The sequence below is a fragment of the Scyliorhinus canicula genome, chromosome 11, assembly GCF_902713615.1.
Source record: "Scyliorhinus canicula chromosome 11, sScyCan1.1, whole genome shotgun sequence".
Taxonomy (NCBI): domain Eukaryota; kingdom Metazoa; phylum Chordata; class Chondrichthyes; order Carcharhiniformes; family Scyliorhinidae; genus Scyliorhinus; species Scyliorhinus canicula.
Genome location: NC_052156.1, coordinates 155,409,355 through 155,431,042, shown reverse-complemented (window position 1 = coordinate 155,431,042; position 21,688 = coordinate 155,409,355). Strand labels below are relative to the sequence as shown.

Genomic DNA, 21,688 nt, shown 5'->3' with positions numbered 1-21,688 from the left:
CATCAGTCTTTACTGCAGAGGATATAAGTAACATTAAAGAAGTAAAGCAGAAAACTGAAGAAAATTGCAATCACCAGAGAAATTATTCTGAGTAAATTGTTGGGATGACAACTCCCCAGGTCCTGATGGACTTCATAACATGCTCTTAAAATAAGTGGCTACTAATATAGTTAATATGTTGGATTAAATTTTTCAAAATTTCCTCGATTTGACCAAGGTTCCACTAGATTGGAAACAGCAAATGTAAACTCCTTTATTCGAAAAGGGCCAGATAGAAAGCAGGAAACTAGAAGCCAGAAACATCTGTCCTAGGGAAAATGGTAGAAGCTATTATTAAAGATATTATAACATGACACTTGGAAAAATACGAGGCAATCAGACAGAGTCACCATGGTTTTGAGAAAGGGAAATCATGTTTCACTAACTTATTGTAATTCTTTGAAGGAGTCACATGTGCTGTTGATAAAGGGGAACTAGTGAATGTACTGTACTTAGATTTCCAAAAGGCATTTGATAAGATGCCACAACAAAGGTTACTGCAAAAAATATAAGCTCATGGTGAAGGAGTAAGATATTGTCACAGGCTGAAGATTCACTAGCTAACAGGAAACAGAGAGTTGGTATAAGTGGGTCTTTTTCTGCAAGGCTGGATGTGATGAGTGGGATGTAGCGGGGATCAGTGCTGGGGCAGCCTTTTACAATTTGCATAAATGATTTGGATAAAAAGATCAAACGAATGGTTGCTAAATTTGAATGGTGGAGCAGGCTCGAGGGGCCGAGTGGCCTACTCTTGCTCCTAATTTGTATGTTTGTATGTTATAACCCTACAGGAGGCCCAGGGATTGGCAACCTCAGAGTCCCTGAGGCCTCACCCGAGTACAATTCACCCAGATGAGAGGGGGGCGGGTTTACCCACCCCCCTTTCCTAGGACTGCTGGGACATAAATACCCTGACCCGGGTGTGGGCTGGACACCAGGAGACCCTTCGGGGAGGAGGAGGTGTAAATAGTAAGGAGAACAAATCGAAACTTTCCTACAGTCATCGCTTCCGAGTGGTCACTTGCCTGAGACGTTATGGTCTCCTAGACTAAGTATCTGTTCACCTGTCCTGATACTATCTCCTCCGACCCAGTGTTAATTTATAGTCTGAATATACTCCTGTTACATGCCTCGGGAGCATTCTGTAACAGTATAGGCACCATACAAATGCAGGCTGCTGTTGGCAGTACTGTTACGGATCCGCAATCGTGTGACTATGGAAGCGAGAGGGGCCGTCAACTGAACCAAACTGACATAAATGTCACAAAAAACAATTGCCTGAGCCAGCACCTAATCTCAAACTCCTGTTCTCTCATAATAGAATCCTGAACAGCGATATTGTATTTCCAAGTCCGCTGCTTCTGTGATCGCGGAGCTGCATTGAACTGGGATGAGGCGCAGTGGGCATAAACACAGGTCAAGAGGATTTACATTGGCAGGTCAAAGTTAATGGCTTTATATGGGCAATTAAACTAATGTCCCAATCATAGACGTAATTGCTGTAATCAGGGAAGATACTTCAACTCTATTAATAGGATGATACGATTGGATGCCTGTTCACTGACCTGAAAACGAAGTATGAAAACACTGAAGCAAGTCTTTGCTCAGGCCTGGCCAACAGCTTTTAATCTAGTCACACGCTCAATGCTATAGGGCCTGTATGTGAATTTACACATTGTGGCAACAGGTTTATCGACCTATGTTGCGGTTTGCGGAATTCTGCAGCACAATATAGTCCGCCTGTAAATGGCCTCATCACAGTCCAGTTAATCGACAACCTTTAGCAGTTCAGGTACAAAACAGAAACAGTGGTAGGAAGTGGCCTGATGTCACATTTGGGCACCAGTGCCACACTTCGAATGGGGCTATGGCTGAAAGTGCCAAATACCACCAAACCAGGTGAGGCTTTCACCAACACCAGCAGCAACCCCATGCCCCCGGCATCAGAGGCTCAATCCAGGAGCTTCTGCAGCCACCGATGCAGCTTGTGTTTTCTTTCTGAATATTCTTTGCCGGCTTCAATCTCTAACCTTTTCTCTATGCACTGGGTCGTCTGCTTCTCCCCCTCTTTCCATCTCTCTCTGCACCTCCCTCTCTTGGTCTTTGCCTTTCTCTATTTGTGTCTCCCACTATCTCCAGCATCGCCGCTCTGTGTATCGATTTCTCTCTATATATCCTTCTCTCCCGCATTTTGCCCATTTCTGTTATTTTAACTCAGTCTTTTTGCGATACATTCTACCTTCTCAAACCGTTATTCAACCAACTTCCTTGGGTGAGACTGTGCGTACTTGTGAGTTTGTATGTTAGCTTGTGAGTGTAAAGATGCATTTGTGGGTGCGAGTGTATGAGTTGTGAGACTATGCATGTTAGAAGGATTATGTGCATGAGAGAGGGGGGGGGGGGGGGGGGGGAGTCTGTGGGTGTCAGTGAGAATGTATATGTCATAGAATTTACAGAGCAGAAGGAGGCCATTCAGCCCATCGAGTCTGCACCGGCTCTTGGAAAGAGCACCCTACCCAAGCCCACACCTCTACCCTATCCCCATAACCCAGTAACCCCACCCAACCCCGGGCAGCAGGGTAGCATGGTGGTTAGCATAAATGCTTCACAGCTCCAGGGTCCCAGGTTCGATTCCCGGCTGGGTCACTGTCTGTGTGGAGTCTGCACGTCCTCCCCCTGTGTGCATGGGTTTCCTCCGGGTGCTCCGGTTTCCTCCCACAGTCCAAAGATGTGCGGGTTAGGTGGATTGGCCATGCTAAATTGCCCGTAGTGTCCTAATTAAAGTAAGGTTAAGGGGGGGGGGGGTTGTTGGGTTACGGGTATAGGGTGGATACGTGGGTTTGAGTAGGGTGATCATGGCTCAGCACAACATTGAGGTCCGAAGGGCCTGTTCTGTGCTGTACTGTTCTATTCTATTCTATAACACTAAGGGCAATTTAGCATGGCCAATCCACCTAACCTGCACATCTTTGGACTGTGGGAGGAAACCGGAGCACCCGAACGAAACCCACGCACACACGGGGAGAACGTGCAGACTCCGCACAGACAGTGACCCAATTCGGGAATCGAACCTGGGACACTGGCGCTGTGAAGCAATTGTGCTAACCACTATGCTACCGTGCTGCCCAAAATTCAATTCAAATTCCACCATCTGCCGTGGTGGGATTCGAACCCATGCCCCCTGAGCATTAACCTGGGTCTCTGGATTACTAGTCCAGTGACAATACCACTACGCCACTACCTCCCCAAAAGAGGATCTGTTTGGTAGAGCTTGCAGAGAGTCGCCACGCTCTGGCGCCATCTTGGTTCCAAGGTGAATGTGCCTCCAGGCACACATGTGTGGCACATATCGGCTGTGGTTGCTCAATGAATGAATAGGCTGTAGACCCTGGCTGTCTGGACTCGCACATATTGAAAGGCAATGTGGATGTGGTATTGGGTTGGCTGGTGCCTGTGAATCGCCACTCTGCCCCTTCTTGGCTACCTCAGCTGGAGTTGCACATTCTGCAAGGACTTCCAACCCGGGCCTGGTGACAAATGTGCAGGGCAGAAGCTCTGGAGTCCTCCCAGTGCACGGCAGCAGTGTTGGAGGATTGAAGCCATTTCCCTTCTTACAGCACTAGCTACCGTAAACCGTACGTTTAAAGGTCCCAGCCATTTTGACAAATCAGGAGAAGTATATAAATAAGACTATTGACACATTCTGCTATCTTATCTTCCTGCCACTGTTAGAACCTTCTTTAGTCCTTAATATGACCGTTCGCACCCCCTTTGTCTTATGTCAGTGACATCTTTGTCAATTTTTCCTTAGTTCCAATCTATCCTGACCTTCCATTCTGCCCCACCCCCCCCCTCCAGTTATATAATTCATTGCATTTCTATCCCTCTTCAGCTCTGCAGAAGGGTTATATGGACTTGAAACGATAACTCTGTTTCTCTCTCCACAAAGACTACCACCCTGCTGAGTTTATCCAGCATTTGCTGTTTTTATTTCAGACATCCAGCATCCGCAGTATTTTGCTTTAATTCTGAGAAGATAAGTAGGTGGTGTAGTCATGGTTGGGAGGGGCTGGGGGCGGGGTGGGGGGGGGGGGATGGGGAGTCAGGCAGTCATGGTGTGGTGGTCCAGTTTGTGGGTGGGGGGCGGGGGGCGGAATGGGGTCAGGACAGTCTCGGGGAGTCAGCGAGAGTGTCAGATGTGTGCCCTCGTGGACATGGGTCAAGTGGGTATCCAGGGGGTTGGGGGAATAGTTGTGGGGGTGCGAGGGTCGGAGGAGCCCCTTGCACAGTTACCCAGGAGTTTGAGGCGGTTTTAATCGTCCAAACGCTTCCTGAGTAACTCTTCTGCTCTGAGAGTGAGAACCGTCTCAAGCCCCGGATTTAAACTGGAGTTTCAGACGGTTCCCAGTGCCCATCGGAAGTTCAAACTTCCCAAGCAATTCCCGAGCAGTCCTAGCAAGGGAAATTCGCAGGGGAGTCCCACCTCGTCTTCTGGGATACGTCCCAGTTACAAACCCCCTGGAAATCAGGGGCTGGATTCGCCGCCCCGCATTTCTATTTCACCCCGCCGGAGGGATTCTCCGTTACGCCGGCCGGTCAATGGGGTTTCCCATTGTGGGGCAGCCCCACGCCATCGGGAAACCCCCGGGCTGGCGGAGAATCCAGCCCCAGACGTTTCGGGCCAATATTCCTGCATGGAATTCGACGGCAGGGTGGGGGCTGCGTTTTAGAAGAAAATGTGTTGAAGGATATTTTCCACCTTTCTGCTTTCTTGGGGGGTAATGTCTCATCCATTCCCTAAACTGTTCCGCAAATTGAGGAGATCTGCATTTTTCAATTTATTCTAAGTTTTGGTGTATTAAAATGTTCATAAATGTGCAATTATTTTATACTTTGTTGTTATTTTAATTATTGGTCAATAACTATGTTATGAATTCTGATTACATGTCCTGCACTTTGACCCCTGTTGCCATGGTGATTTCCAATGGGCCGATTAACTATCCTGAGAGGATGGCAGCACGGTGGCCTAGTGGTTAGCACAACCGCCTCACAGCGCTGAGGTCCCAGGTTCGATCCCGGCTCTGGGTCACTGTCCGTGTGGAGTTTGCACATTCTCCGTGTGTCGGCGTGGGTTTCGCCCCCACAACCCAAAAATGTGCAGAGTAGGTGGATTGGACACGCTAAATTGCCCCTTAATTGGAAAAAATAATTGGGTAATCTAAATTTATAAAAAAAAAACTATCCTGAGAGGCAGCAATTCTGGCCTAATCCGCCAGAAGATGGACTGCAGCCTCCTGGAGTGGTCTTCCTTCTGCACAGCCATGCACATGGCTGCCCTGCCCCCTCCTGCAATGGGGTAGCGGTGACCAGAAGCCAAGTACCCAGTAGGGGGGGGTGGTCTATGTCTCGCCTTGTCTTGCGTCGAGTCTGCAGCACCCTGCAGTGATGCTCCACATCCCCGCGGACATTCTCACTGGAAGGGGAAGATTTCCTCTGCGCGCCGCTTGGCACGGGCTTTTGCAATTTTGTCGCAAATGGTGAACTGAAGGAACCTTCACTTCTTCATTAACTTGTCAGCAAAATAGATGGAGCGTCACAAGAATCAACTGGGCAGCTCTCCTGCTCCCCAGTTCAAATCGCAATGCTTCATTTAACGCAAGGTACTTAACACACCTGGCTCTCTCCTTGAGAAGATGAATGTGGATCCAACACCACCCACTCACCCCAATGAAAAAAAAAGTGTTCACGCACGGACTGGAATAGTTTATCAGATGTCCTGTATAGCACCTGCTTAAAGAGACGGCGACGGCAGAAAGACATTTTGATTTGCTTCGGAAGATGCCTGTTTTCGAGACATAATTCCCAGATTCCCTTTTCACCGGATGGACATTCGTAGGGAAATAATTCATTCCCGGGTTTGCTGTGAGATCTCTGTGACATTGCCCGCAGCCAAAGAGGAAAGGATGTTTTTCCCTGTACCTGGAGCAGCTGAGGCTTGGAGATCATTCAGTCCATGTGCCGGAGTTATCCACAACTAATCCCACTGCCTTGCTCTCCCTCCCTAACCTGTGCTTTCCCCTCATCCAAGTATTGATTCCATTTTCAATTTAAAAGGAAAGATTTGTCTTTCTGTGACAGGTTAAATTGATGACTCTTCGCTGATTCCCCAGACAAATAGGTGTTCTCTATCAGCACACTCATAAATTTAAAAACTGGATTTAATTGCAACCATTTATTTCCCCTTGTGATTGTTTTTCGTGCCCTGTCAGTCTGTTTGTTTGCCATATAATTCCGCCCATCGCTCCTCTCTCTCATGGTGGCAAAAAAAAGGGTTGGTCGGAGGCTGGAAGTGGGATGGATGGGTGACCTCATCAAGGGGAGCATGGCTGGAGGCACAGGATTAAGCCAAAGGAGAGACGGTAGGACTGGAATAATTGTGTCTGGAATGTGTGGGAGGAGAGAGGAGGCAAGGTTGGTCTGGAAGAAGGGAAGATCTGAGGGAGAGGAGACCGCCAGAGGTCTATAAGTGCTGGCAAGTGGGATTAGTCTGAATTTAGAGTAGTTTTCTTTTGCCGGTGCAGGCTCTTCTGTACTGTATGATTCTAGGTGACGTAGTAGTAATGTCGCTGGGCTAATAATCCAGAGGTTCAGGCTAAGTTCTGGGGACATGGGTTTAAATCCCACCACGGCAGCTGGTGAAATTTGAATGCAGTTCATAAAGTCCAGAATTGAAAAGCTCGTCTCAGTGATGGTGACCACGAAACTATCATTGAGCGTCGTAAAAATCCATCTGCTTCACTAATGTCCTTCAGAGAGGGAAGTCTGCCATTCTCACCTGGCCTGGCCTACATGTGAACGCGGACACATGACAATGTGGTTGAATCTCGACTGCCCTCCGAAATGGTCCAGCAAACCACTCCGTCAGTTCAACCACTCCGTCAGCCGGGGACACTGCCAGTTGTGAAGGGGCAGTCCAATCTAAAACTGGGTTTGAAATGGAGAGGGCCATGGGTGACAGGGAGGGAACCAGGGCCAGAAGTGAAATGGAGGAAGGCCAATGGCTGGAAACACAGGCAGGATTCTGGACTGTTGTGGGGAGAGGTGGTGGCATCAAAGGCTGGGCTGAGATAGCAGGAGGTGAGCATCAGTCAGGAAACATTGAATGGCCATCAAATCCTGCCTTTGGTTTTTGCTGAGCACAGACCGACAAGCTCTCGAAGAAAGGGATGGAAAGGAGAAGATGGATTGCAGAGGGAGCCTTGTGAATTAAATTGATGTAGAACATATAGTGCAGAAGGAGGCGATTCGGCCCATCGAGTCTGCACCGACCCACTTAAGCCCTCACTTGCACCCTATCCCCGTAACCCAATCACCCCTACTAACTTTTTTGGTCACTCAGGGCAATTTAGCATGGCCAATCCACCTAACCTGCACATCTTTGGACTGTGGGAGGAAACCGGGGCACCCGGAGGAAACCCACACAGACACGGGGAGAACGTGCAGACTCCGCACAGACAGTGACCCAGCAGGGAATCGAACCTGGGACCCTGGCACTGCGAAGCCACCGTGCTATTCACTTGTGCTACCATGCTGCCCTGTTGTTTTCTTTTCATTGACAGAACGATTATATCACTAACGGCCGCGCTACCTGAATCATCAGACACAGGAAAGTAAGAATCATCAGACACAGGAAAGTAAGAGTCAGAGCTGGAAGCTCTACTTTCTGCCAACACTCATGCCAAATCGAACCAGATCAGAAGGATCGATTTTTGGGGGGGGGGGGGGGGGGGGTGAATCTCGCAACATGGAGCAGGGATCGAAGAATCAGGTGGACACACGCGATTCGCATCAATCCCAAATTTCCAGGCGTTGACGTTACCTTTGTAGCAAGTAGTCGGGTCAGGTAGATCTCGGATACCATCTTGCTGCCTCGGTCACCCTCCTTTTGGTCTCCGTGTTCGTGGTTCTTGACCAGGTGCCAGATCTTGACTCCAGTCTCCAGGTCAGGAGTGATCATTGGAGTGCGAGAGCGCAGGCTGTCAGGACTACCCGTATACCGGATCATGGTCTCTGTGAGAAAGACAGACAGACAGACCTGCATTTATGGAGTACTTTTTGTGACGCTTGTAGGCTTGAGGTCTGTAAATGGCCCAAACATTGCCAGGGTGAAGATAATTGATCACAGTGGGAGCAGAAGAACACAGGAGGATACCTTTCTTTAGGGCCTACATGCAGTGGATGGTCCAAACCACGAGCACCATGAATTTCCCAAGTTTAATCCAGCTCTGAGCTGAGTAAAATTGACTTTAGAGATGTCAATGGTGGGGGCAACGTTAATGGGCTCCCGTCTTAGGAGTGTAATCCATTCGCTACTGATGCTATTCAAAACTCCTGATCACTGTCCAGGAATCCAGCTCCTGATCCCTGTCTGGCCTCCTGCTCTTCATCCCTCTGCGAGACTCCTATGTTTCTGTTGCTGCAAATTTCATGTTTGGCGCACTTCAAACCAGAGCAGGATGGGGCACAGCGTTTAAGCTCTCACAGTCTAATCTTTTGCTGATGCTTGAGCAAGGTATGGGGGGCTACCTGTGCCAGTACGTCAGCAACAGTCAGTGTCTCCAGGAAAAAGAGGAAGGATATCAGAGGGAAAGTGAAAAAGCCTTCAAGGGGCAGCTTGAAAAGTAAATGAGGTGGAAAGGAATTGACACTGGGAGGGACACTGGTGGGGAGAGATGGAGTGGAGTGGGAGAAAGTGTGTGGGGCACATCAGGAGTGGCATGGACCAGTTGGAATGAATGGCCTGTTTCCGCGCTATAAATGCTGCGTGATTGCATGTGTTAATCAGCATTCGGCTGCCCACTTCTGCTCTGCCAGCTCCAGTATTACCATGGCATCAAATTATCTCGTAAAGATTCGCTTCGCTGAGTCACACCGAGGATGAAATTAAAGAGAGGAAGATAATAAGAGTGCAAAGGACTGTTCTGTGAATGAGAAAGGTGGTTTGGGGGGGGGGGGGGGGGGGGGGGGAGAACTCACCGTATTTGCTGGCAGAGGTTCGTGAAACAGTCGAATTATTGGCAGCGTTGTATGCTGTTGTTTGTTTGGGCACCAGGGCAACCACAGAGCCATCTGTCACCTGCAGAGAATTGGGTTTTTTTTTTGGAGACAAACAAAAAACATGGAAAACTCATTAAGCAACTCAAAGACTTTGCTTTTTTTTTAATTACAGAGAAAATAATGTATATCTGGGAGTGATTACCAGTCAGTGGCCTTGTCAAGGGATTCAGATAGTTTGTACAGACAGCATTGGATATCCAAGGAAGGATTACTGTCAAGGATTCAGAAGGCTTTGAGCAGTTTGTTCTGTCTTAACATTACTTGGCATATCAACAGAAGGCAACCAGAGACAACAAGGGCTTTTGCCTCATACCATTGGCCCTGACTTTGTTTCTAAGGAAAGCTATCTTCCTCTCCCTCTCTATACACACACACACACGCAAAATCAAAGTGGTAAAGATTCCAACCCTCGTTGAAAACACGTGCCTGCTATTCAGTCCTCCAGCCACTGGTGGTGCTGTGGTATGGATTGCTCCTGCCACTTTAGTTTGTTACATTAAACACCGCTAAAACGTTAACCATGAGCAAAAGGCCATGGAAGGTTTGTTAGGATTATACGGAATGTCTTGCATATACAGTGCACAGCCTGGGCTATCGTTACTTCCCACAACACTTCTATCACACTTTATTGTTGATATAGGTTTTACAGAACAGAAAGAGGCTATTTGACGCCCCAACTGGTTTGTGATGATATCTTCTTCCACCCCTTTTCATCTAATCCCACTTGAATTTCCTTCCATCCCTCTCCACTGTTGCACCCATCTAGCTTCCCCTTAAATGCATCCTCGCTTTTCACCTCAACTATGCTGTGTGGTAGTGAATTACACATTCTGACCACACTGCCCTGAAGGATAAATAGGTTCAAAGAGTTCAAATCTCAGTATAAATCAGTGATACCAGTAATATTCGGGTTCCATTTGAAGGCACACAAGACCAGCTCGGACAGGTTTTACTGCTACCCTTCATTTCTACGTTTTACTTTTTTTTTTGCTTCCTGGTGGTGAAAATTGTTTCTCCTAAATTCTTTCCCGGATTGATGAGTCAGTATGTTAAGACGCTTATTGTCATAAAGCAGCAAATTCCCCAAATCAATCATGAGCAGTGTTAGAAGATATCTGTCAGTATTGTACACATAAATCGTATCATTTCCAGGAAGCAAAGATGGCCACTTCATGGAATCCCCACAGGAGGCCATTCGGCCCATCGAGTCTGCACTGACACTCCGAAAGAGCACCTTACCCAGACCGACTCCCTTGTCCTACGTCCGTAACGTCACCTAACCGGTTTCCATCTTTGGACACTACGGGCAATTTAGCATGGCCAATCCACCTAACCTGCACATCTTTGGACTGTGGGAGGAAACCGGAGCACCCGGAGGAAACCCATGCAGAGACGGGGGAATGTGCAAAGTCCACACAGACAGTCACCCAAGGCCGGAATTGAAACCGGGTCCCTGGTGCTGTGAGGCAGCAGTGCTAACCACTGTGCCACCGTGCCACTTGAAAAAGCTGCAGTGATTGTGTTATAATATTTCACTTTCACGCATGGTCATCATTATATAACCAAATGGTGAATAATCCTGACTAATAATGCTCATCCTCATATCTCCTTTCAGCAAAACTTTGGCCACAGACAGAATAAACTGCCTTCAATAACAGCACGTAAACTCATTCCCAAAACAAGAACTTTCAAACCTCGACCAGCACAAAGCAATTGTAATAGAAAAACAGTTCCAATCATTGACGTGCCAATGGTCTGCTGACTCACAATCAGTCTTCCCTTCAAATGTGAACTTTAATCTGACCTCTAAGACTGGAAAATAGGAAGCTGTCTGTTGGGATACCCGGGGCCTGGGCTGAACTGGCTTGATCTCCGTTCTCATTCACAGGGCCAACCCACCAGTGAACAGTCAAGGACAGGATAAAATGATTTGGCCCCTCAAAACTCTATGTTCTGGGTAACTCTCAGCCTCCTATCAAGCAGAGTCTTGAGCCCCATCTTTGTTTCTATGATCTGCCTTGAAGATTGTTCTAAACACTTATCCCTGAGTCAAGGAGCTCTTCTTAATGGCTGCTTCAAGTTTACTTTTCTCTCATTTAAAATCTTCACCTTCTGGTATTTTTTTTATTCGTTCATGGGAAGTGGGTATCACAGGTCGTGCCAGCATTTATTACCCATCCCTAATTACCTTTGAAGGGACAGTAAAGAGTTAACCATATTGCTGTGGGTCTGGAGTCACGTGTAGGTCAGGCCAGATAAGGACGACAGATTTCCTTCCCTGAAGGGTGTCAGTGAACCAGACAGGTTGACTTGGTAATACCTTTCTGGGTTTTCTTCATCACTAATATTGAGTATTTTATTCACCTCATACAGACCTCTCTACACTTCCTTCTCCCTAGACGCAAGACCTAAATTGATATCATGCTCTGGAGCCATTTTTAATCCCTGTCGAGTCTTACAAAAGTAAGGTATGGTGATTGTCCTTTTTGGGGAAACACAGCAGAGTAAGGGTCACATGGCCAGTGTGACCAATCGGCATTCAGGATGTGGAATCACCCCCTGGTGAGAGAGGCTCCTAGACAGAGGCATTTCGGGAGTGAGCTACAGCCATGTGGCTGCTGTAAAATACTAAATAATAAATACCTATTGTGTTCATTAATGAAGACTGTGAAAGTGCATCTTTACTGAAGGATTTACTACGTTTCAAATCAAGATTATTCAGTCGTTGAAGTTAATTGTTGTAATGGCGCTACCTCTCGCAACGGATAGTGACCGACAGTAAGTTGAATGTTTTCCAGTAAAAATGGTTTTTTCGGGCAGCAAGGTGGCACAGTGGTTAGCACCAAGGACCCGGGTTCAATCCCAGCTCCGGGTCACTGTCTGTGTGTGGAGTTTGCATGTTTTCTCTGTGCCTACGTGGGTCTCACCCCCACATCACAAAAATATGTGCTGGATAAGTGGATCGGACATGCTAAATTGCCCCTTAATTGGAAAAAGACTAATTGGGTACTCTAAATTTAGTTTTTTTTAAATGGTTTTCTGTCCGAGTGTTCACAGGGCAACATGGACCATATACCCGTCGGAAAGAGGCAACTTTACACCTTTTTAATTTGTTCTCACTTATGTTCATTGCCTATTCCTAGTTATCCTTTAGTGTACCCAATTCATTTTTTTCCAATTAAGGGGCAATTTAGCGTGGCCAATCCGCCTAATCCTGCACATTTTTGAGTTGGGGCGGTGAAACCCACGCAGACACGGGGAGAATGTGCAAACTCCACACGGACAGTGACCCGGAGCCGGGATCGAACCTGGGACCTCGGCGCCGTGAGGTAGCAGTGCTAACCCACTGCGCCGCCGTCCTGCCCCTTTTCCTGGTTAGCCTGAGAAGATGGCAGTTCCTTCTCCTGAAACATTCCACTTGTGACGCTAACAGGTAGAGATTCCCAGGATTTAAATCAATGATGATGAAGAAACATATCAAAGTCAGGATGGTGTGTGACTTGAAGGGAAGTTTGGAGGTGAGGATGGTTTTTGGTCACACATTCCTACCTCATCATTTGTGCTGAGGACCTCACTTTTGGAGAATGACCTCCAATGTTTTCAAAAGGAACTTTTGTAGTAAGTACTCCAACGTCTATGTCCTCGTTTGCAACAACCCCCGAATTAACCTATCATCTCAATTACAACCTGTGACTAATCGCAGGATGTTTTAGCACTGCCCAAGTTCTTCGTGCACTGAAGTGGGAGGTATGCTTCCCACTTGTCGAGTCTTGAGTTTAGATATCGGGGATGGAGGTGAAGCACGATAATCCCACTGCCAACCACATCCCGACCAAAATTAGGAAATAAAATGGTCCGGTTTCAGGAGAGTGTAATCGTGAGCATGGACTTCAGCCAGTGACATGTCCCGTTGCTCAATCAATACACTCACCCCTAGCAGAAAAAAAGTCAGCATTATTCATATCAATCTTTTACATCTGAATTTAAGTGATTTCTCTGTGTTTAAATTGATTACATGCTGACAGAAAGCCAGGTGAATATGACCATCAAGCTAATCATTGTTCATTATTTGCAGGGACCCGGCTGTTGCAACACAAAGAATTATAGAAATAAATAGATAGAGGGAGAGAGAGAAAAGAGAGAAAGAGAAAGAGAGAGGCTTGCAATAAAATCCCTGATAGTGAAATAAAATTTATCATTTTCAATATAGGTGTCCTCTGTACTGCCAGAGTGCTAACAACCTTGGAGATTTTGACAGGATTTGTCAAGGATAGCATGCCCTCTCCAATGAAAGAATTAACTCCTGACTTCATTATCTCATCGCCGATCCAATCAATTTCTAATCTGTTTTTCCTTCCCACCTCCACACTGACAGTCAACACTGTGACATTTAATTTAACACCAATGTGGTCCAAAGTCAAATCCCTAATTTAGCAGTTGATGGCTTATCTCCCAAATTATTTGCACATTAATGAAGAAAGGACGTTTCTATCAGAGGAAGGAATCTGCAATTTGCACCAGACAGGCAACAAGGCCGACGGTTCCTGCTTCCTCTTTCTTTCTCTCTCGCTCTCAAAAGGGATGATTGACAGCCGATCTCGAGGAGCCATGTCCTCCACCTCACCTGATAATGCACCAGTGTGTTCAGCCTCTTCCAGTCATTCTCTATCTTCGTTGTGACATCTTCGTCCTGCAGAATCACCCTGGCCATCCTTCCCTGTCGCCACTCTGTGGCGTGACGGTTAATTGCCGGGAAGAAGCAGAAAGGCAGGAGAGCCGGGGAGGAGAGGGGATTGTTTGGGGGGCGGGGGGAGGGGGGCGGGGGGGGGGGGGGGGGGGGGGGAGAGAGAGAGAGAGAAAGTTTTTAAAAATTGACAGAGAGAAAGAGTCAATGAAACCACAAGTTTATTTATGCCTCACATCACGGATCAATGGGGCTTCATTATCTAAAGAAAACAAACGCTTAATTCAATGGAGGAGGAACTAACAACGACCCAAAGATAAGGAGGAAATCCTTTTTCAGCTCAAAAGCTGCCTATAAATGGTTTCATTGACTCTGAACAGAAGGTTAATCTTATTGTGCTTTCCTTTAGAGGTCATCCACGATGCATCACTTCTTTCCACAAACGTGCAGGCTGGGCAAAACCGACAGTTGGTATAAGCTTAATTAGTTATATTTTTCTAAGGTGTGGTGTTTAACTTACCTTTCCCCCTTATTCCATCTTCACCACCTGACTCCTCATCAGCACTCAGCGAGCAGTAAATTACACTGTGTCATGATACCTTAGTCACCCAATATCAAACCCAGATGACCATTCTTCTTGATTCAGTCCAGACCTTGGCAATTGGCAAATTAAGTCTTCAGCCTTGTTTTTGAATCCCACCACAGCCTGTCCCCAAATACCCTTCCAACCTTCCAAGATATCTGTGCTCCTCCAATTCTGGCATCCTGCTACCTCCAATTTTAATCGATTCGCCATTGGCAACTGTGCCTTCATTAGTTATGCCATAAGCTCTGAAATTCCTCCCTAAACCCCTCCATTTCTCTCACTCGCTTCCTCCTTCAAGATGTTCAATTAAACCTACTTCAGTGAGTAAACTTTTGGTTGCCCTGAAATCAATTTATGTGACTCGATGTCTCAAACAAATGTTGACAATGTTAAAAAGGGATTACATAGGACGAATAGCACAGCCACAGGCCATTTGGCCCTACTAGTCCATGCTGGCGTTTATGCTTCACTTCAGTCTCCTCCCATCTTTTCTCATCTAAATCTACTATCTTTTTATATCCGTTTCTTTTCTACTCCCTCATGTGCTCGTCTAGTTTCCCCTATTTGCTTCAAACACTTCCTGCTGTTGGATTGGAAGAGCTGAGCTCCAATCCATTCCCACCCAGAGTGGGAAGACTGGCTGAGCCAGTCTCCTTCTGAGCCCAGGAGGCTAACTGTCCCCTGTGCCGAGATTGGTCAAGTCAATAAGAGTTTGATTGGTCAAAGCTGGGACCTGGCTGGGATGTACAGTACCCCCTCCACACTAGGCAAGTTGACCCCTATTGGCCACACTCAAATTAATATTCTCCTAATTAGAAAGCAGGTTTCGAGCATCTAACAAGGTTTGATAACCTCCCAGCTCAGAAAGTTATCCGGTTTCATTAATTTCCCACTGGAAAGTTGCTGGGTGTTTTTATTAACCGGACTGTTGTTTTATTTTTAAAATCTTTTCCAATCCTTTCTCCGATAACTGCGCTGGCTGGGGCCCAGTGGGTTGCTCTCCTGCCTCTGAGTCACAAGTCCCACTCCGGAGACCGGAGTACAGTATCACAGCTGACGCTTCACTGAGGCATTGCGCTGCACTTTCCTGTTCGAATGGACATGAAGTAATTGGATTTTGTGGGCAATCCGTGTGCTTTTCTTGTTAAAACTAAGTGACTTTTTATTTTAAATGAAGGAAATCTGGTACTGGGAAGGCCACGGAATCTCATGCCTCATCATCCCAACTTGGAAAGAATTATAGATGGGCCAGATGGACAAGAGAGCTGTGGCAAAATTTAGAGCTACCTTGGCTGACATCAGCTCCACGACAGGTCTTGTTTTTAAGGGTGTGGTGGAGTGATAATGACGATAGCAAGTCAAGGTGTGAAATGAGTCTGGGAGAATCTTGATTTAGTTCCCGGTGAACCTCGTCCTGAAGCCGCAGCGAATACACTAACTTAACGCACCCTGGGGCGCTAGGTGGAGTTGAAAGCTGTTGCCCTCAGTCAGGATCCTTACCCAAGTCCATGTCGGCAGCTTTCGGCCTGTGGGAGCAGGGCAAGTTCTTGAAGATAGCATCTAAAATCTTCTCCTTGACCTGGGTGATCGTATCACAGTTCAGAGTCTTAGTGGAAATTTCAGGACTGTTCTCGTTATCTGGATTCACACAATATAGAACCTAAAGAGACACAAAACAAATAAAGTATTAAGGGAGAAAACACACAAGAGGGGAAAAGACAGTCAGGATGTTTATTTAAACTTGTTCTTGGGTAATGGGCATCACTTGTAAGGCCAATTGTTGGCCACCCAGAGTGACCCTTAAGAAGATGGTGCCAGCCTTCTTCTTGAACAATTGAAATCCATGTGGTGAAGGTCCTCACTCCCACAGTGCTGCTGGGTAGGGAATTCCAGACCTGTGACCCAGTGATGAGGGTGGAATGGCTGATACAGACACAGGTTGGAATGGTGTGCAGCTTGGAGAAGTGATGACGTTTCCTTCTGCCCTCATCATTCTCAGTGCCAGGGGCCGCATGTTTGGGACATCCTGCCAAAGAAGCTGTGGTGAACTGGTGACAGTACATCCTGTAAATAGTGCTACATTATTACGTCAATGGTGGTTGAGGGAGTGAATGTTGAAGGTGGTAAACGAGGTGCCAAACAAGCGGGCTGCCTTGTCCTGGACGGTGGTGAACTTCTTAAGAGTGCTGTTGAAGCCGTACTCATCAAGCAAGGGAGGAGTATTCCATCACACTCCTGACTTGTGCCTTGCAGATGGTGGACAGGCTTTGGGAATCAGGAGAATTACTTGCCAGAGCACTCGCAGTATTATAACACAATACTTATATATGACTGGTCCAGTTCAGTTTCTGGTCAATGGTAATCCCCCCCCAGGATGTTGACAGGATCCTCTCTTGTTGGAGATGGTCATTGCCTGGCACTTGTGTGGCGCGAATGTTATTTGCCACTTGTCAGCCCAAGCCGGTACATTGCTCATTTGGACGTGGACCGCTTCAGTATCTGAGTTGTGAATAGTGTTGATCATTGTCTAGTCGTCAGCGAACATCACCAATTCTTGACCTAATGATGAAGGGAAGGTCATTGATGAAACAGCTGAAAATGGTTGGGCCACAGAACCTGTGCCGACCCCAGCCACAATGTCCCGGGGCTCAGGTGATCGAACTCCAACAACCACAACCATCTTCCTTTGTGTGAGGTATGACTCCATCCAGTGGAGGGTTTTCCCCTGGTCCCAGTAACTTAATTTTTTTCTCAGGCTCCTTGATGCCCCAGTTGGTTAAAGGCTACCTTGATAGGCAGTCACTCTCACTTCTCTTCAGGAATTCAGCTCTTTTTGTTCCTGTTTGGACTAAGGCTGTAATGAGATACATTACTATAGTTAACCATGTACTGTTCAAGTGCTAAGGAAGATCGATCGTACACAGTCCCAGTTGCTATCGGATAAAATCTCCCTTTCACTTTCCATATCGCAGCCGTTTCCACCAGGAGCAAATTCCTGCACAGATTTCTGCACCTCCCCTCTCTCCTCCAACAAACACATTGAATGGGCCGGCAGGAGGTGTGACACAGGCAGCAGAATAACAAAGCTGCCAAGCTCTCTGTCTCACTTACCAGCTCACCCTGCCAATTTTAAACAAAGTGCTTCTCAGTGCCCCAACCTGTGCCCAAGGCCATGCCAGCATGAAGCGGCAGTGTGCGCCAATACATCCTGTCTCACCTCATGCGCTCAGAGATATGCGGGACATCACTTATCCATTAAAAGAACACATGCTCCCCGTGTGTCAGCACTGGTCCTAATTTTGAGTAGTCGCAATAAGAGAGATGGTGCTTGTGGATGAGGTGAGACAGTTAGTCATTAGCGATGCAAATTGGAAGCACATAGGCTCAATTTTCAGGTCCGTGTTGTTTCCTGTGAACAGGAATAGTTTTTTTTAAGAAACTGGACCCTGACCAGACGCCACCATACAGACGAATTGGCAAAAGGCCAGAAGCCAAACCATGAACCGATGCACTTTTGTCTGTTCAGATCTTGTAGCAAGGAGTGGACCATTCGGCCCGCCATTTCTGTTCCAGCTCCATTCGATGAGAATCCAATTTGCCCCATTTGCCCGTTCTTTCCCCACGGCCGTACAATTTCTCCCCTCTTCAAGTATTTATCCAATTTCATTTTGAAAGTTAGCATTTCATCTGGTTCCATCCCCCTTTCAGGCAATGCGTTCCAGATCACAGCAACACTGCGTACAGGAACAAAAAAAAACCTAATCTCCCCTCTGCCCCTTTGGTCAACAACCTTAAATCTGCGTCCTCTGGTTACTGATCCTTCTACCTGTAGAGACAGCATATTCCCTCTTCACTCTTATCAAAGCTCATCGTGATTCTGAATGCCAAATCCCACTTTAACGTTCTCTGTCCGAAAGAGAATAATCCTAGTTTTTCTCATCACTCTGAGTAACTGAAGTCCCTCATTCCTTGTCCCACTGGAGTAAATCTCCTTTGCACACACTCTCCAAGGCCTTGATATCCTCCCTAAAATGCTGGCTCTATCTCCAATTCATTCCTGCTGTTTTCTGTTCGGGGCTGGATTCTCCCCTACCCGTTGTGACGGAGGGTCCCGGCGTAGGGGAGTGGCGCCAACCACTCAGGAGTCGCGCCTCCCCAAAAGTGGGGAATTCTCCCCACCTTTGGGGGCCAGCCCCGCACCAGAGCGGTTGGCACCAGCTGCCGCTGACGTCACCACCGGCGCATGCGCGATGTGGGTTTCTCTTCCGCTTCCGCCATGGCGGAGGCCGTGGCGGCTGCGGAAGAGAAATAGTGCACCCAGGGCACTGGCCCGGAGTCTGAGCGGGGGGCCCCGATCGCGGGCCTGGCCACCGTGGGGGCACCCCCTGGGGTCCGATCGCCCCCCCCCCCCCCCCCCCCCAGGACCCCGGGGGACCGCTCGCGCCGCTGATCCCGCCGTTACAGAGGTGGTTCAAACCTCGGCGGCGGGAGAGGCCTCCCAGCGGCGGGACTTCGGCCCACCCGGATTTCCGGTGGTCCCAGGCGATTCTCCGACCCTGCTGGGGGTCGGAGAATTTTGCCCCTGATTTGAACTGATTGCGATGTAGAGATATGGAATAATGAATTAGAGATCCCTGTTCAGTACCAAATTGAGGAAGCGTTTGGAACTTGCCAGTTAGGTGGTGGATTCAGAAAGGCCAGTGAAGCGGGGATGAGTAAAAAGTTCAAGTGCAACTCCCAGCTGCGTGATTTGTTAACGCACATAGACGGTTTTCCGAATGCAAGGCAATGAAAAAGCAAATGTCATTAGAATTTAACACTCAATTGCACAGGTTAGCGCAAACGCCACTTTGATATTCGCTGAAAGCGCATCAACCTAACGACTTCAATGTGCCATTCAGACATCACTGCCAATCCTCAGCCACAGCAATAGCCATTAAGTTCCCAGTCTCTCGCAAGGATAGAAAAGAAACCAGCATTACAGTCATTAGAATGCATTACCCAGTCAGGTGTTAATTAAATTGTCACTGCACAGAACCAATCTGCAGCATCTGAGAGATGGCGGGATCCGGGACCCCTATCCCCTTCCCGCCGCTCCCCCGCCAGCAACCCCCTCCTCTGCCAACCCAGGGCGAATCTGCATCACAAAGCGTTTAAGGAAATAGAAAATGGAACTCTCAGCAGGTCAGCACAGCCTCCTCATCAGAAATCAAAGTGCAAATGCTCCAGTTCCTTTGCAAATGATCTGATGGCTGTAAATTGAGGCAGGCGCAGATGCACTTTGCAAACCTGCTGCTTTTACATGTGTGCTAGCTGCTTTTCTCTGACAAATTTATAGAGGTATTTTAAAAAAAAAAGAGAAACAAAGGAAACAGACAGATAATAAGAGCACACAAAACCATGCGGAGAAAAGCCAGTGGAATTAAACAGTCTTTAGTTCCGGCTCAGAAATCATGGAGGCAGCACAAAGAGTCATGGTGCGCCGACTCCATATTTCATCCCTTTCTAATTACTCTTCAGTCCTGAAGGTGCCATTTCCTCATTTGGTCACAGGACATTTGTATCCTTGGACTGTGTTTACAACAATCAGCCTGGCTCCCTGGTCCTGTGGGCAGCTGCGGCTCTATGAGGAAGCGCTCTCGTAACTTAAGGGGTTTCGAGCCCCCAGTGAAGAGACTGGAGCACAAGACTCAAAGGACAAAGAAAGGTACAGCACAGGAACAGGCCCTTCGGCCCTCCAAGTCTGCGCTGACCATGTTGCCCAACTCTTTGTGCTGCCTCCATGATTTCTGAGCCGGAACTAAAGACTGTTTTAATTCCTGACCCTCCCAGCCGAGCCACCTTGTAGAAGATCCCGGGTGTTATTTTAGAGAGGAAGAAGCGAGCTCTTCCCCCAGACCTCCGAACAATCGTTAACCCACAACCAAAAGCATGGGGTAAAAAACATGATCTGGTCACAATCACACCGCTGTTTGTGGGACCTTGTTGCGTACAAATTAGCTGCTAATTTGTCAAGTAACTGCACTTCGAAAGTACTTCATTGGCTGTGAAGTGCTTCGTGATGTCCTGAGATTGTAAAGGACCCAATATTGGCAGAATCACAGAGTTTGTTTTTCTCAGGGTTTATAGTGTTGAGGCCATAGGTGGATTGGCCATGATAAATTGTCCTTAGGGTCCAAAAAGGTTAGGTGGGGTTACTGGGTTACAGGGATGGGGAGGGCTTAAGTAGGGTGCTCTTTCCAAGGGCCGGTGCAGACACGATGGGCCAAATGGCCTCCTTCTGTACTGTAAGGTCTATGATAGTAAACGTGCTGCCGAAGCAAGCACCAACAACTTACTTTTATATAGCATCTTTAACAAATTGCTTAGATCACAATCTTGAACATTGTGCAATCATCAGGCAAACATCCCCACTTCTGACTTTACTATGGAGGAAAAGTCATTGATGAAGCAGGGAAGGTGTTGGGTCGAGGACACGACGCTGAGAAACTCCTGCAGTGATCCCCTGCGACTGAGATGATTGAAATGAAATTAAATGAAAATCGCTTATTGTCACAAGTAGGCTCCAAATGAAGTTACTGTGAAAAGCCCCTCGTCACCACATTCCGGCGCCTGTTCGGGGAGGCTGGTACGGGAATTGAACCGTGCTGCTGGCCTGCCTTGGTCTGCTTTCAAAGCCAGCGATTTAGCCGTGTGCTAAACCAGCCCCTTGAAAAGCCCTTAGTCGCCACATTCCGGCGCCTGTTTGGGGAGGCCGGAACGGGAATTGAACCCGCGCTGCTGGCATTGTTCTGCATTACAAGCCAGCTGTTTAGCCCACTGTGCTAAACCAGCCCCATGACCTCCAACCACCGTAAACATCTTCCTTTGTGCTAGGTATGAATCCAACCTGGAGGAAGTTTCCCCTATGATTTTGCTGGGGCTCCTTGATGCCACACTTGGTCAAAGGCTGTCTTGATGTTAAGAGTAGTAACTGGTCACCTCACCTCTGGAGTTCAGTTCTTTCACATGCATGAACTAAGGCTGTAATGAGGTCAGGAGCTGAGTGACCCTAGCAGAACCAAACTGAGCATCCATCAACAGATTATTGCTAAGTACGTGTCACTTAGAACCATAGAATTTACAGTGAAGGCCATTCAGCCCATCGAGTCCACACTGGCCCTTGGAAGGAGCACCCTACTTGAATGCACTGTTGACAAGCCTTTCCATCACTTTGCTTCTGATCGAAAGTAGATGGATAGGGGTGGACATTGGCCAGGTTT

At 47.5% G+C, this 21,688-nt stretch overlaps 1 protein-coding gene across 1 annotated transcript in view; it reads right to left on the bottom strand.

The window, feature by feature from the left end:
• Window positions 1–21,688, bottom strand: part of plxna4 (plexin A4) — a 667,620-nt gene that overhangs the window by 30,103 nt on the left and 615,829 nt on the right. The window contains exons 25-28 of the mRNA XM_038812236.1: window positions 15,927–16,086; window positions 13,781–13,884; window positions 9,076–9,175; window positions 7,919–8,109 (exon numbers count right to left, since the gene is read on the bottom strand). Coding sequence (XP_038668164.1) covers window positions 7,919–8,109; window positions 9,076–9,175; window positions 13,781–13,884; window positions 15,927–16,086 — 555 coding nt within the window. The remainder of the gene's footprint in view (window positions 1–7,918; window positions 8,110–9,075; window positions 9,176–13,780; window positions 13,885–15,926; window positions 16,087–21,688) is intronic.